We start from the raw sequence: 13,031 nt of genomic DNA, 5'->3' as shown, positions 1-13,031 counted from the left end.
TCTTCCTACTTGCCTCCTAGACTGGGGGATTCACATAATTGCTGTTTTCAAAAGCTTACTGAAACTGGTGGCTCTCCTGGTACAGGGCCTGGGGAGACAATCCACAGTTACACCCCCCAGTCATTTTCTGGGCACCTAGATTTATGATGACTTACAATAGCTTCCTGCCTGGGAGTCGATTGATTAGGCTTTGCTTTTCTCTCTTTTTTTTAAGATTTTTATTGGGGAATTGGGGGTATGGGAACAGCGCTGGGGAATTGGGGAAGGGGAACAGATAAGTTGCTGTCGTTTTATTCTTCAGTCTAGTTGTGAAGGATGTTGCTTCACTGGCCCAAGTTGGCACCATCATTGCGCTCTTCCAGGGTGAGACAGATCGGTTGCCGGCTTCTGGACGGCCGCTCACACTGGCTGCTGGCTACACATGGTAGCCCATGGCAACCCACTGCCACAGGGGCTGCATGCAGCCTACGCCGTCGCTGGTGACTCATGGCAGCCCAGCTCCAGGTTGAGCTGTTGTTCAGCATCTTAGCTGCAGAGGGCAGTGTCACTGGCCCTCATGTGGGATCCGAACTGGGGCCCTCTGGCGTCCCAAGCCAGCTCTTAACCATCGCGCCACTCGGCCGGCCCGCTTTTCTCTTTTAATCTGTTTTTCCTCCTGCATCTCATAGAAGCTTTGGTTTCTAGAGGAGCATAGCCTTAAATTTTTTTTCAGAACTCCAGAATTAGAATTCCCATCGTCCTCGCTTGATCCTAGACCACCAAAAATCTCACCACTCCTGATAATCTCTCCCACCAGCCCAAGGCCTTAGAGTAGGGGCCTATTCACTGGTGTTTCTTCTTCCAAGACACTTGCACTCCTGGTAGGAAGCTGATTTCTTTATGGTTTATAAAATGGTTTTCTTTCTGATTTCTGAAATTCTGGGGCCTTAAAATGCACCTGCGTCCTCTTGTGCTGAAATGGAATACTTTTTGTGCATGCATGTTCCTCATGAAATGGCTGTTTCAATTAGACTATTCTGTGGCTTTTTAATGTGGTGTTTGGGTTTGGCTGAACTCAAATCCCTACCACAACACAAGCAACCTCCTGAGAATTATTGCAGCTCTGTCTCAGTGGTGTGTCTGAGCTCAGACGAGAAGTCCAGCATGGACCCGTACGCTTGGATAACTTTCTTCCTAAGCAAAGTGAGAGCTGCGTAGTTCAGTTAACATTTAAACCCATTGTCCCAGGGAGCACAGACAACTCGAGGGAACCCTGCCATCCCATGAAATGGACCCGTTTCATCACTCAGACCTCTTATTTCCTGTAGTTTTGAGTTGTTGCTGCAGCTTCTCTGACCCTAATACCATTTTGGGTAGGATGTTAGAGCTGCCGGTGAGCCAGTGTAGAAAACTCAGGCTGGAGGACTTCCTGGGTTCATCTAGAATGCTTTCCTTAAAAGAGGCAGAGCTTGGGGCTCTTCTGAACGTCACCATGTTCTGCAGTTGGAGTTACTGGAAGTGCGCAGACAGCAGGAGGAAGAGGAGAGGAAGAGGCGGCCGCCTTCGCCCGGGCCGAGCACCAAGGTTTCTGAAGAGACTGAGTCCCAGCAGCAGTGGTGAGTCGCAGCGCTGCTGCCGGAGTCTTAGCATTCGTGGCCGGTGAGGCTTAGGGAGCACCTGTCTAAACCTGTACTATGCGAGGCCTAACCACATGTCCTTCCTATTTATTGATTACGCCTGTAACACTTTTAGAGTTTGTATAGGCAGCTTCTGAATCACCTTTGAGAACACTGACTTGTCCACAGTCACACTGCGCAAGTGGGATGTAGACGGCGCCCTCTCTGCTGCACACATGTGCACGTGCACACACACACTCAGAATTTCCCTGTGATTGAATGGATGCAGCGAACCACCCAAATTCAGCCAGTGATTGTGTGGCAGTGCTTTTTGAAAGTTCTGGGTGACTTCACATGAAGGACAGAAATTATTCTCAGTTTCCGAAAGGCTGCTTATTTTGCTGTTGTAAGAGCTCCGTGGCGACCCCTAATGCTGCCTTTACGGCGGCGGGGGCGTACCTGCAGCCTTACTCTGTGCAGAGTTGGCGTGAAACACTTGGGAAGTTTTGTGTTTATTTTTAATTGTATTATATAAAAGAGGGTTGCATATGTTGCTCTGAGAGAAAAACCGGTGATAACATTAACTGATGTTGTTCTTTCCATCCTCTCTTACTGTTTTTCTCTTCCTTTTCTTCACTCCCCTCCCTTCCTTCCCCGTCCCTCCTGTGTCCTCTTTTCCCCCTTTACCTCACAGGGATACTTCGAAAGGAGAGCAAGTTTCCCAGAACGGGTTGCCAGCCGAACAGGGATCTCCACGGGTTAGTTACCGCTCTCAAACCTACCAAAACTACAAAAACTTTAATAGCAGACGGACAGCCAGTGACCAGCCATGGTCCGGACTGTGAAGTTCACTACCATTTGTCAAGAACCACTCTTTCCAAATCCTGTTGGTTTGACCTGGCTTCCACTTCACCCACAGTGTTACAATTTTACTTAATTCGTAGCCTTCCTTGGTTTCATATTTGTTTGCGTTTAATTCATGTTTATTTGAGTCTTTTTAACTGATGGATGCCCTGTTGCCTTAAAGCAGCAAACATACTTATCTTTTGTTTATTTATGTGAGCTTTTTTACTTTATTGAGATTTTGCAGCGAAAGCCTTACATGAGTAATTGAAATTTAATGAGATTACAGCAAAATGAAGAAGAAAACTAGAATCTGACAGGTATGACATATCCAGTTATACTAACAGGGTTCAGTGCTGCACTACATGTAGCCCCCTTTACAGATGTTATTAACCTGCAGTAGTTTACTGATAACTAGGAAGACTGATGTATGGGGAAGGAGACTCAGAACTAAGATTAAGACTTAACGTCAGCTGTGTGACGTTCCATAAAGGATGCGTTCATTTATTGAGAACGACAAGGGGAATAAGAGGAAGTTGGATCTACTTGGGAAGCTAATGTAATTTTTAGGTGCAGCATCTCAAAACGTTTTGAGACCCTCAGATCATTTGTTACTTTTGACAAACCAGCTCCTCTCTAATATTTTTTCTGCCAAGTCCTAAATTGAGAATTCTAGGCTTACTTGCCGCAGAGAATGCAGCCATCCTTGGGAGTCAGTGCCCTCTGACTGCTGCTGCCACCTTTGCCTTGGTCACTGTTGGCACCGCTGGGATGTGGCAGGTGACAGCAACTCTCAGCGTGTTTCGGGAGCCTGCCTCCCGGACTTCCAGGCCTGTCCATTCAGTCCATGACTTCAGGGTGTCAAACTGTTTTAAGTTTTTCAAACACATGGAGCAAAAGCCACTCTGGTTCACCCTGGTTACTTGAATGATGCACGCGGTGGACCACCCCTAGGAGCAGTAGGGACGCCTCCTGGCTGCAGAGGTACTTTTAGCGTCTCTGTAGACAGAAACACCGTTGTATGTCTCATACGGATCTTCTGATTCATTTTTATTTTCTTGTGAAAATGAAGTTCTTTTGTGGAGTTCTCGAATAAGGAGTCTTTTAGGATGGCATTTATCAGACCACCAGGCAGGGATTGAAAATATTTTCATAAGGAATTCTGTTTCTAAGGAATAAAAGCTAATGAAGGAGATGATTTCCTGGTACTGATAAAGTCAAAACCAAGTCCATATTACATCAAAGCCTTGTGAGACATTCACTTGCTCATTTGCCATATTTAGATGTTCGTGGAATCAGAAACCTGTTTTGATATGTGTTCTCCATGAGTTAAGTCTAATTTGTCTTTTCATTTCATGATGCATGTCTTTTTTTTTCTTTTGTCAGGATAACATCATATAGCATCTTGTTTGTTTTTCCTTATTTCTATGTACATATCTATCTACTTGTGATTGTAGATGGGTATATAGATAGATGCCAAGCTTCTTAAATTCTGGGGGTAGTGTGCACCATTATTGGGTCTCTGCCTTAAAACACACCAAATTCCATTTTAGAAAAAAAGCACTGTTTCATCTTTGGTCTTTAGGGAGCCCTGACGTGTGTTTCTGGCTCCAAATTACATGTGTCATTGATCTATATGTATATGTGATGTTTCCATATATATGTTTAAATATTTTGTATCATTAGGATTAATACCCAATTTTATGCTTTTTGTATTCAGAAGACCAAAAAAACCCACAAAAAAACATAAGCACACACAGAGTGCTATGATGTTTTTGGCATTTGTTCTTATGCTTATTTTTATCTAGATTTTTTAATTGTAGCTCGACAGAACAAATTTTTAATTACAATTGGATTGTATTGGAAGAAGAAAAGCCTTTTCATTCTTTTGAGTTATGGTGCAGAGACTCAAGTTAATGAACTTGAAAATAGTGTTGCTTCATGCACTTAGAAAACCAATCAAGTGTTTCTTGTGCTACTAGTTGTCACGTTGCATTTGTGTTCACCTCCTGATTTAAATATCTCAGGTGTACCCAGCCACTAAAGCACTCTGAACTAATCGCTCAAGAGAAGCAACACGGGGTGGGGGGAAGGGGTGTATTCATGTGTACCCACTGTTCGGTCATAGCTATGATTTGCTTTTGATGTTTGTCTCTAGTGGTGTGTTGTCTGTTGGCATGCTTAAGCACATGTCCATTAAAATTCATTTTGTTCCTTTTATTTTCCTTGTTTTCTTGGTTAGTGATTCATTTGCATAAACATTAATTGTCTCTGCATACTGGTTTGGGGTTTTCTCTTTCCTTCTAACTCCAAAGAAAAAAATTTTTGCTGCAGAATTTCCCCCCAGAAGAGGCTTCCCCGGCCTTCACCTGCCTTGAAGTCTGACCAAGTATGATAAATTATAGCCTTTTTTAAGTAAACTGTCCTCTATCCAGGTCATTGCTGTCACTAGTAGTTTTCGAGTCATGCCTGCAGCACTAATTTTTTTTAACCTGACTTCTGTACACACTAACCCCATGTCTCCCTGGACTCACGCCTGGCACAGGCCTTCCAGACCAAACTCGTACTTCCGCCCCACCAGAAGCTTCCTGAAATCTCACACTAGAACAGATTTGTCAACTTTGAAATTCACTGACTTTCTTTTGACTTGGGGTTTTATTTTTTGTCATTTCCCCTCCTGCATTTCTCTTGTAAAAGTGAAAGAGAGAAATATTTCCATAGCCTATTGCTCATAAGCACGTGTCTACAGGCTGTCCCTTGGAAAGCCAGGATAATCACCATGCATTTCCCCTACCCATGCCTTTCAGCCCTAAGACTCTATTTTCCGCATTGCTCTGCGGATGAAGGGTTCTAATAAAAAATACCCTTAAATTGCATACCCTCTAGTTTCATCCCAAACCCGGATGCCAATGCTGATAGTTTGTATAGATAGGATATAAACTTGGGACCCCTGCCCAGCCACTTAGATGAGACCTAAATGAGAGATCCAGTTCCTGAGAGTTGACATTATCTGAGCGTTCAAGTAGTGGTGGCCAGTTTATCCTGTTGAGGTTGTTGCTGCTAATTTGGTGTCATTTGGTTCTGGGCAGCAGTGGTGGGGGACATAGCTAATGAGCGTTGCCATTGACACCTCCATGTTTGTCCGTGTATGAGGGGAGCAGGTTGTCTGTAATCCACTAAAGCGTCAGCCACACCCAGCTTTAGTAACTCGCTAATCCCACACCCTGGGTGTATCGGCCAGGGGCTGCTACAGTTAATGGCACACAGTTGATGGTACACAGGCTGAAAGCGATAATGAATGGAGACCCTACTGCATTTCCCAAGCCGCAAAGCCATGAGGGTTACAATATAAATGAGCTTGGGAAGGAACAGCTCCCGAAGACGTCTCCAGCCTGAAGGGTCAGCCGCTGGAAGCCTGGCTGTCTCTGGGCTTTCTCGTCTCAGTGCAGCAAGGCACCGTGATCAACAACACGTGATGGGGAAGGCCCTGGTTCTGTCTTTGTTTGGGGGTAAATAGCCGTGTGGTGTTGAGTGACTGTGATTGGCTTTTCCAGCTCCTTTAACACAAACTACAACCCACTCACGATACAACTTCGGCAGATGTGGTTAAATTGATGTTTGTTGACTTGCCTCATTTCCTTCCAGCTCTTAAGTTCCAAAGTCTAACTGGGATGGTAGATGTGAAATGCATGATTGTCATCCTAATTTCTGCATGTGTTTATGATGATATGTTGAGGGGAGGCGGGAGAGCCAGAGAGCATTTTCAGAAACCACAGGTCTTTCCTTGTCTTACTTTGGGGGAATGCTGTGTAGTTCTGATAGAGTTGTCTATCGATCTGTTTGTGAATGCCCTTTCGCTTAAACTTCTAGCCCTTCTGGTGGTGTCCTTGATTGTAAGGTGGCTGCTGTATAACGTCCACTCTCTCATATTTAATATGTGTGATTGTTACCGTTGTCCTTTTGTTTTAAAGTAACCATGAGGAAATGATCTGAGTTACATTAGAGAAAATGGATTGATCAGAGGAGCAGAGTGCAGTAAAACTCATACTGGCATTTCGCTTTTCTCATTTCCCCGTAAACGGGCGGGCATTAATCCCTTTCCACCTTCTAATGTCCTTGGTGTCCAGCTGGCTTTGTGGGGTGTGCGATGGTTTTACTGTACTGCCTCGATCGGTGCCAGGCATTTATACACAGCCACGTGTGCGAGTCAGTCAGAGCGTATGTGGTCACCCCCCCTGAACCACGGGGTTAGCTGACTAGCCTCTTCGCTGTCCCTAGATGGCAGAAACAGTGGACACAGGCGAAATGGTCAACGGCGCCGAACAGAGGACAAGTTCAAAAGAGTCCAGCCCCATCCCCTCCCCAACCTCCGATCGCAAAGCCAAGACTGCCCTCCCGGCCCAGAGTGCCGCCACCTTGCCGGCCAGAACCCAGGAGACACCTTCGGCCCAGATGGAAGGCTTCCTGAATCGGAAGCATGAGTGGGAGGCCCACAATAAGAAAGCCTCGAGCAGGTAATGGCAGCAGAGGCGGGGAGATGGGTGTCCTGCGGTTCAAGGTCAAGGCAGGCCGATCGCCAGTTGAAAGGCGAGTGTGCGTCTCTGTAGCTAGTTGATTTGTTCTTAGCTTCCTGGGTACTACATTCTCAGGACTGACCTTGGAAAGTGGGAGTGGAGTGCTTCTCACTGAGAGGAGGAAGAATTAAGGGTGGATAGAAATAGCAAAAAGGAATGCTGCTAAATTGAGGTTGAGTCTTCCCTAAAGTGAAATGATTTCAATGTAGTTTTCCTCTTTGTGGGATTGTATTTATTTATTTATTTACGACATTCACCATTTCTCCTGCCTTATTTCCATATCAGTCTTTATATTCACTATCTCTCAATAGCTCTCCTCTTACTGTCTCTCTTTTAAAGATGAGGAAGCTGAGGCCTTGAGAGATTAAGAAATCTCCCTCTCTGTAGAAACCTAGTGAATGGCATAGCTGGAGTAAAGCTCATGTCTGACTCAACAGCCTGTGTGCTCAAACAGGAAACCAGACTGCCTGGAACCAGCATGTACAGTTGTGCAGGTTGTGCATTAAACAAGGAAATCCCACATTGAGGACAATATCATAGATGTATTTAACACTTGCAGATGGCTGTAATGTATCTTCTTCTAATGAAATCAGTATATTATGACAGTTTGCCATATCATGGGGGAAAGGCCACCATTTCTAATTCATCCAAAGGCACCAGTCACTGCCCTGGGCCTGCTTCCCTGTCAGACTGCCCACCACGTAAAGAATGAGATGGAAGAGCTGCTCAAGGACAGGCGCGTTTCAGATGAGCCTGGCCCATGCCCCCTTGCCACGAGAGGGTACCAGAGCAAAGAATACCAAACACCAAGAAAAACTTTTCCCATGAGAGCCAAGAGGGCACCATGTTTCCCCCCAAATCCAGAGAGAGAAGCCGCCCTCAGAAACCTGCCACTGTAGGACCATGTGCCCTAGCCCAGGCGTCCACAGAGGCATTTTGTTCCATTTTTTTTTAGTTGCAGCAGATTTTTAGGAGGGTTTTTAATAAGTCACAGCACTTTATGTGCAGATCATTTCTGTGTTAAAGTCTTGATTCTTGAAGGGAGTGTGGTGCAGAAGCCTGACGTTCCTGCCTTTACTGCTCAGGTCCTGGCACAACGTTTACTGTGTCATAAACAACCAAGAAATGGGTTTCTACAAAGATGCAAAAACAGCTGCTTCCGGAATTCCCTACCACAGCGAGGTCCCTGTGAGTTTGAAAGAAGCCATCTGTGAAGTGGCCCTTGACTACAAAAAGAAGAAACACGTGTTCAAGCTAAGGTGCGTTGCCCTGCTTCGTGTTTGCGGCAGAGTGGGTGTCTGTTTATCATCACCCTGGGGGTGGGTTTTCCTAGAAAGATACTGTGATCAGCGGCTTCTCCTTCTCTGCCATTAGAAAAATACATATCATCAAGGAAGGGACAAGCTGGTTTGGCACATGTCTCAGTTAGGATCTTGGAGGACTGGCCAGTCCCCCGCTTTCCTGTGGTTAAGGGAGCAGTTGAACACGGAGGAAAAGGAGCTTTCCTTTTTCTAAGCTGGCACTCACTGTTCCCTCAAAGAAGGTGAGCTATTCACATGTCACAATTTAAGGGAAGTTTAGAAAATAGTTACCTCATTTTTCAGCATATCCGGACCCGGGAGATGCCGACCTTGCTCGTGAGTTATCTGGTGGTGGGTCGAGTGAGTTATCCTGGAGCTGGATGGAGACCAGTAGGCAGTGCCGGTGCGGGTCCTGGGGCCCTGCGCTCTTCTGACTGCCCAGCTGCCTCTGGAACGGAACCATCTAGTTCCAGATGTCTCCACCCTGTAGAACACGTACACCTCCTTACAGAGCAGAGCCAAGCTCAGGATTTCTGCTTATACTTGGATGTGGTCAGAAAAACCATTTTAACTTTTTAAAAAGTAAAAACAAATATGTGCTGGTGGTTAGGCTGTTACTTAGTTTATGTTACTTTGGTCTGTTGCTTTGGGCTCTGAAAAGCGTTGGTCTTGGTTATAAGTGTGCCAGTTGGACTAGGCCAAGGACTGCACATAAGAGAGTTTCAAGTGGTGTGATTTACTGAGCCCTGCTGATGAGCCCTGGGGGGTGTTCCAGGACTTGGAACACGGGGACTCTGTCAGACAGAGTGCAGACAGCCTTGCTCCCTGGCTCCCTTCTGCTCTGTGCTCCCTGATGCAGCCTCAGAGGGTCAGGGCACTGGCAGAGGCACCTACCTGCCTCCCCACCAGCCGCGTCCCCTTCCTCTTGACAGCAGTGGAGTGAATGAGTGAGTCCTCCAAGCCAGTGGCTTCCCGGTGTCACAGTGAAGGCCTTGCCTTGCAAGGACAGTTTTTTTCATTCCGAGAATACATAAGAAGAGACATCTAAGAGACTGTTTTTGCATGTCTGTTCAGAAAGTGGTATTTGTAAATGTGGGGGATTGCAAGCTCAGTAACAGAATTTCAAAAGGGCTCCTAAATTAAGAGCTTTCTCTTGAATTCAATATAGAGCAGTGGTCAGGCATCCAAGTGGTCTTTGCAGCAACAAAGCCAGATCTTGCTTCATTTGGGACTTTTAATCCCTCCAATGGATTGAAATAACAGGTTGTCTGTGTATATTGGTCCAATTAGATGGCTTCTCAATGTCCAGGGCGCCACTGTGCAGGTCCCAGGCATGGTTGGTGATGTAGGCAGAGCTCTGATGGGCGTTTCTGGTGTGATTCCTGTGACCTCCTTGTATCTCACATAGAATTATGGGAGTTGGGGCATTTTTTTCTTGTTTTGTGACTGACTTTCTTCCTTCACATTACAGACTAAATGATGGAAATGAGTACCTCTTCCAAGCCAAAGACGACGTAAGTTTCTAAGATTCTTTTCTCTCCATTAAGAGTTTGCACGTGTTTGTGCATAATAAGCTTGACATGTAATGTTCTTCATATAACTGATCATTGGTGATGGCTTCTATCACCTGTCCACAGTCACTGACACTGGAAGGCGTTTGGTTCTCCTTCTGCCTGTAGGAGGCAGTGAGTGTCATCCGGCTGTCCCCTTGCCGTGGCAGGAGAGCTAGCGCAGGGTCCTTTGAAGTCCATGGAGGAGAACTTGCCCACCCCTCCCAGTGGATGAGGCACAGTGAGGTGGTCCCAGGACTGGACGTGGATCTAGATGTGCCCAGTCGGGAGCCGCCCCGCTGCACCCCACTGCCCATAACCATCCATATCCTGGTTGTGCTCCACCTCGAGGGGACCGTGGGGCGACTGATGAGAGAACAGCACGTATAGTGCTTTAAGTCTGAAAAAACTGCTGTTAAATTTACACAGTGTTACATGGCAAGCCTATTTCAATTTAAAAAGAAAAAGAAAAAAGCAACTTCTAGGGTGGGACCTGATACCCCATAGATGGAGACCAGTCTTCCAGCACTTCCACGTTTGTAGGACCATACACTAAAGTGATGACCTTCCGGTACCATAAACAGCATTCTCATGAGAGTTGACACAGGTTCACTCTACTGATAAATAGAGTTCACTCTACTGTACTGATAAAGCAGGGGTTTATCTAAGAACTGCTTCCCCCTGAGTGAGCACTGTCCCCAAGCCTTCCGACTGACAGGCTCAGGTGGTCGTGCAATTGGAGTAAGAGCACTTCCATCCCTCTTAGCCGAGTCTCACTCGTGCCTCCTCCTTTGTCCAGGACGAAATGAACACATGGATCCAGGCCATCTCCTCCGCCATCTCCTCTGACAAACACGAGGTGTCCGCCAGCACCCAGAGCACGCCAGCATCCAGTCGGGCACAGACCTTGCCCACCAGCGTCGTCACCATCACCAGCGAGTCCAGTCCCGGCAAGCGGGAGAAGGACAAAGAGAAAGACAAAGAGAAGCGGTTCAGCCTTTTTGGCAAAAAGAAGTGAACTCCTCCTTCCCTTCACTTCCTGTCCTTCTCTCACCTTTTCAGTGAAATTCCAGCATGCAAGCTCAGAACCAACACGTTACTCTCTGTGCCTAATGTTCCTCAATGTGGTTGATTATTATTTTTTTTTAATTTATAGAGCATTTCTGGGGGTAGGGTGGGGAAAATACACCTAAACACTTTATCTCCAAGTTACAAAAGTTTGAGGTGCAGAGGGATGACCAGATTTTTTTTAAATGAAGTTATATAGATTAGATCTCAATATTTAAAACTGTTCCTCAATTTTGTGAGGCTGTGTTGGAAATAACTCGCCTCTAGTGCTGTTTGGTAATGCAAGGCAGCGGTGCTTAAACAATATTTCCTGTGCTCCCCAGAGACAAAATGTACCAACTTCCTGACACCATTCTCTTCCAGTTACTTTTAGTGGTTACCTTGAGTCTTGAGTATCAGAAGTGCCCACGATGGGACTAACCTTGATTAAGCAGATCGAGTATTATGATCTTGCTGCAGCCATAGTGCAGCTCCATGTTAACTCTCCAGACCAAACCGTTTGTATCTGGCAGCACTTACTAACACACAACATGCGGCTTTTCTGCATCAACTGCGACGACGGTCAAGAATGTCGGTATACAAGAAGGAATAGAAAAACTGATACTGTTTTAAATCTGTAATTTCAATTTTTTTTTTTTGCTGAAATACATTATATTGTATGTTTGAGATAATTCTAGTACAAAGTATAATAAAACTAGATGTATAATAAACCCTTTAAATCATTGGTAAGTGTACAAGTGGAACTGAAGCATTTACTGGACAAAGTAATGTTACTCTAATGGTTACTTGCTCTTGCGTTGCCACACTGTGTTATACTTTGCTTCATTACCTTGCTATTTGATACATAGTGTGCATTTTCTCTGTCACTGTAACGAATTGTAATGACAAATTTTCATCTTACTGCACAATCAAAATGGCATTGATAGGAATGAACTCCAGAGGCTGGGCCTGAGCAGGAAGGTGGTCGCTCAGGCCTGGTGCTCAGTCGTATGACCTGTACCTCTCAACTTTTGCCCTATCTGTTAAATATATGCTATGTCATTAAATGCTTTTAAATCTAGCACGGTGGATAATTGTTGTTTTTCCTCTCCTCCTTGCACGCCATGGAGAGATATGCAAAGCAAGAAATAGCAAACGGGAAACATGAGTCTTTCTGGGTTCCTGTTTTGTGTTCTTGTGCATGAATGGTGTGCCAGCTTTGAAAAGTACAGTAATATGGAATGTTTTGCAGTAACACATCCAGGTTTTATCTTTTATTTATTAACAAGTTTATCGGAGAGCTTGCTAAACCTGAGCTCTACGGCGGGCTTGGCAAATTTTTCTCTGTAAAGTAAAAAGCCAGAGAGACTTAGTATTTTAGGTTTTGAAGGCCATACTGTGTTGAAACTCTACTGATGTGTTGACAATATTTGAGTGACTGGGCGTGGCTGTGTTCCAGTAAAACTTTGTGGATACAAATTTGAATTTCATGTAATTTTCACATGCCATACAATATTGTGCCTGTGATTTTTTTAAAACTATTCAAAATATAAAATCTATTTTACACAGATCATACAAAAACAGACAACAGGCCAGATTTGGCCTATGGGCCAGTTTGCTGGTGCTGCATAGAGTCTTGGGTTAGATATGTGTGCTATCCTTGTCCTGTTTTATCTGTCCTGTTGACTCCCTATCACCTCCCTGTTTTCTTACATAAAGCAGCAATGGATGTTAGTGTTATGGATTTTCAGTAAATTATTCCACAGAGGCCATGCCTAACGTGACATCAGTCCTGGACTCCACAGCTGAATGGCATTGGAGCTTTCTGTGACCTCTTAGTGACCTGAGACCTCACCATCTCCTCCCCCGCCTCTCACATGTCCCCAGGGTTATTTATCTTACCGTGACACTCCCTTTCCCTTACTTTACGCAGGATTGGAGTCAAGTTGTTCAATTCTCAGCAGATGAACCTGTGACCATAATGTTAAGAAAAAGCATCTTGGGATATAATCATGATTGATTACGGCCTACTTTGGACATAGCCGGGCAGAAGGCAGGCAGGCCACACTCAAATAACCAGTAATGCCAAAATCCCATAAAAAATATATGCCTTGGGCCAGC

At 45.2% G+C, this 13,031-nt stretch overlaps 1 protein-coding gene across 5 annotated transcripts in view; it reads left to right on the top strand.

The window, feature by feature from the left end:
• SPTBN1 (spectrin beta, non-erythrocytic 1) overlaps positions 1 to 11,991 on the top strand; it is a 202,584-nt gene extending 190,593 nt beyond the window's left edge. For 3 of the 5 annotated variants that reach the window (XM_019662090.1, XM_019662091.1, XM_019662089.1), the window contains 6 exons: positions 1,483 to 1,595; positions 2,290 to 2,353; positions 6,717 to 6,952; positions 8,098 to 8,271; positions 9,785 to 9,827; positions 10,663 to 11,991. In XM_019662090.1, coding sequence (XP_019517635.1) covers positions 1,483 to 1,595; positions 2,290 to 2,353; positions 6,717 to 6,952; positions 8,098 to 8,271; positions 9,785 to 9,827; positions 10,663 to 10,881 — 849 coding nt within the window. In that variant the 3' untranslated portion in view covers positions 10,882 to 11,991. Of the gene's footprint in view, positions 1 to 1,482; positions 1,596 to 2,289; positions 4,659 to 6,716; positions 6,953 to 8,097; positions 8,272 to 9,784; positions 9,828 to 10,662 lie in introns of those variants that run through there. The other 2 variants (XM_019662094.1, XM_019662093.1) reach the window with 2 other exon arrangements.
• The last annotated feature ends 1,040 nt before the right edge of the window (positions 11,992 to 13,031 follow it).

This window comes from Hipposideros armiger, unplaced genomic scaffold (genome assembly GCF_001890085.2).
Source record: "Hipposideros armiger isolate ML-2016 unplaced genomic scaffold, ASM189008v1 scaffold_366, whole genome shotgun sequence".
NCBI classification, from domain to species: Eukaryota; Metazoa; Chordata; class Mammalia; order Chiroptera; family Hipposideridae; genus Hipposideros; species Hipposideros armiger.
The sequence above is the reverse complement of the archived record's forward strand: the minus strand, read 5'-3'. Positions and strand labels throughout refer to the sequence as shown.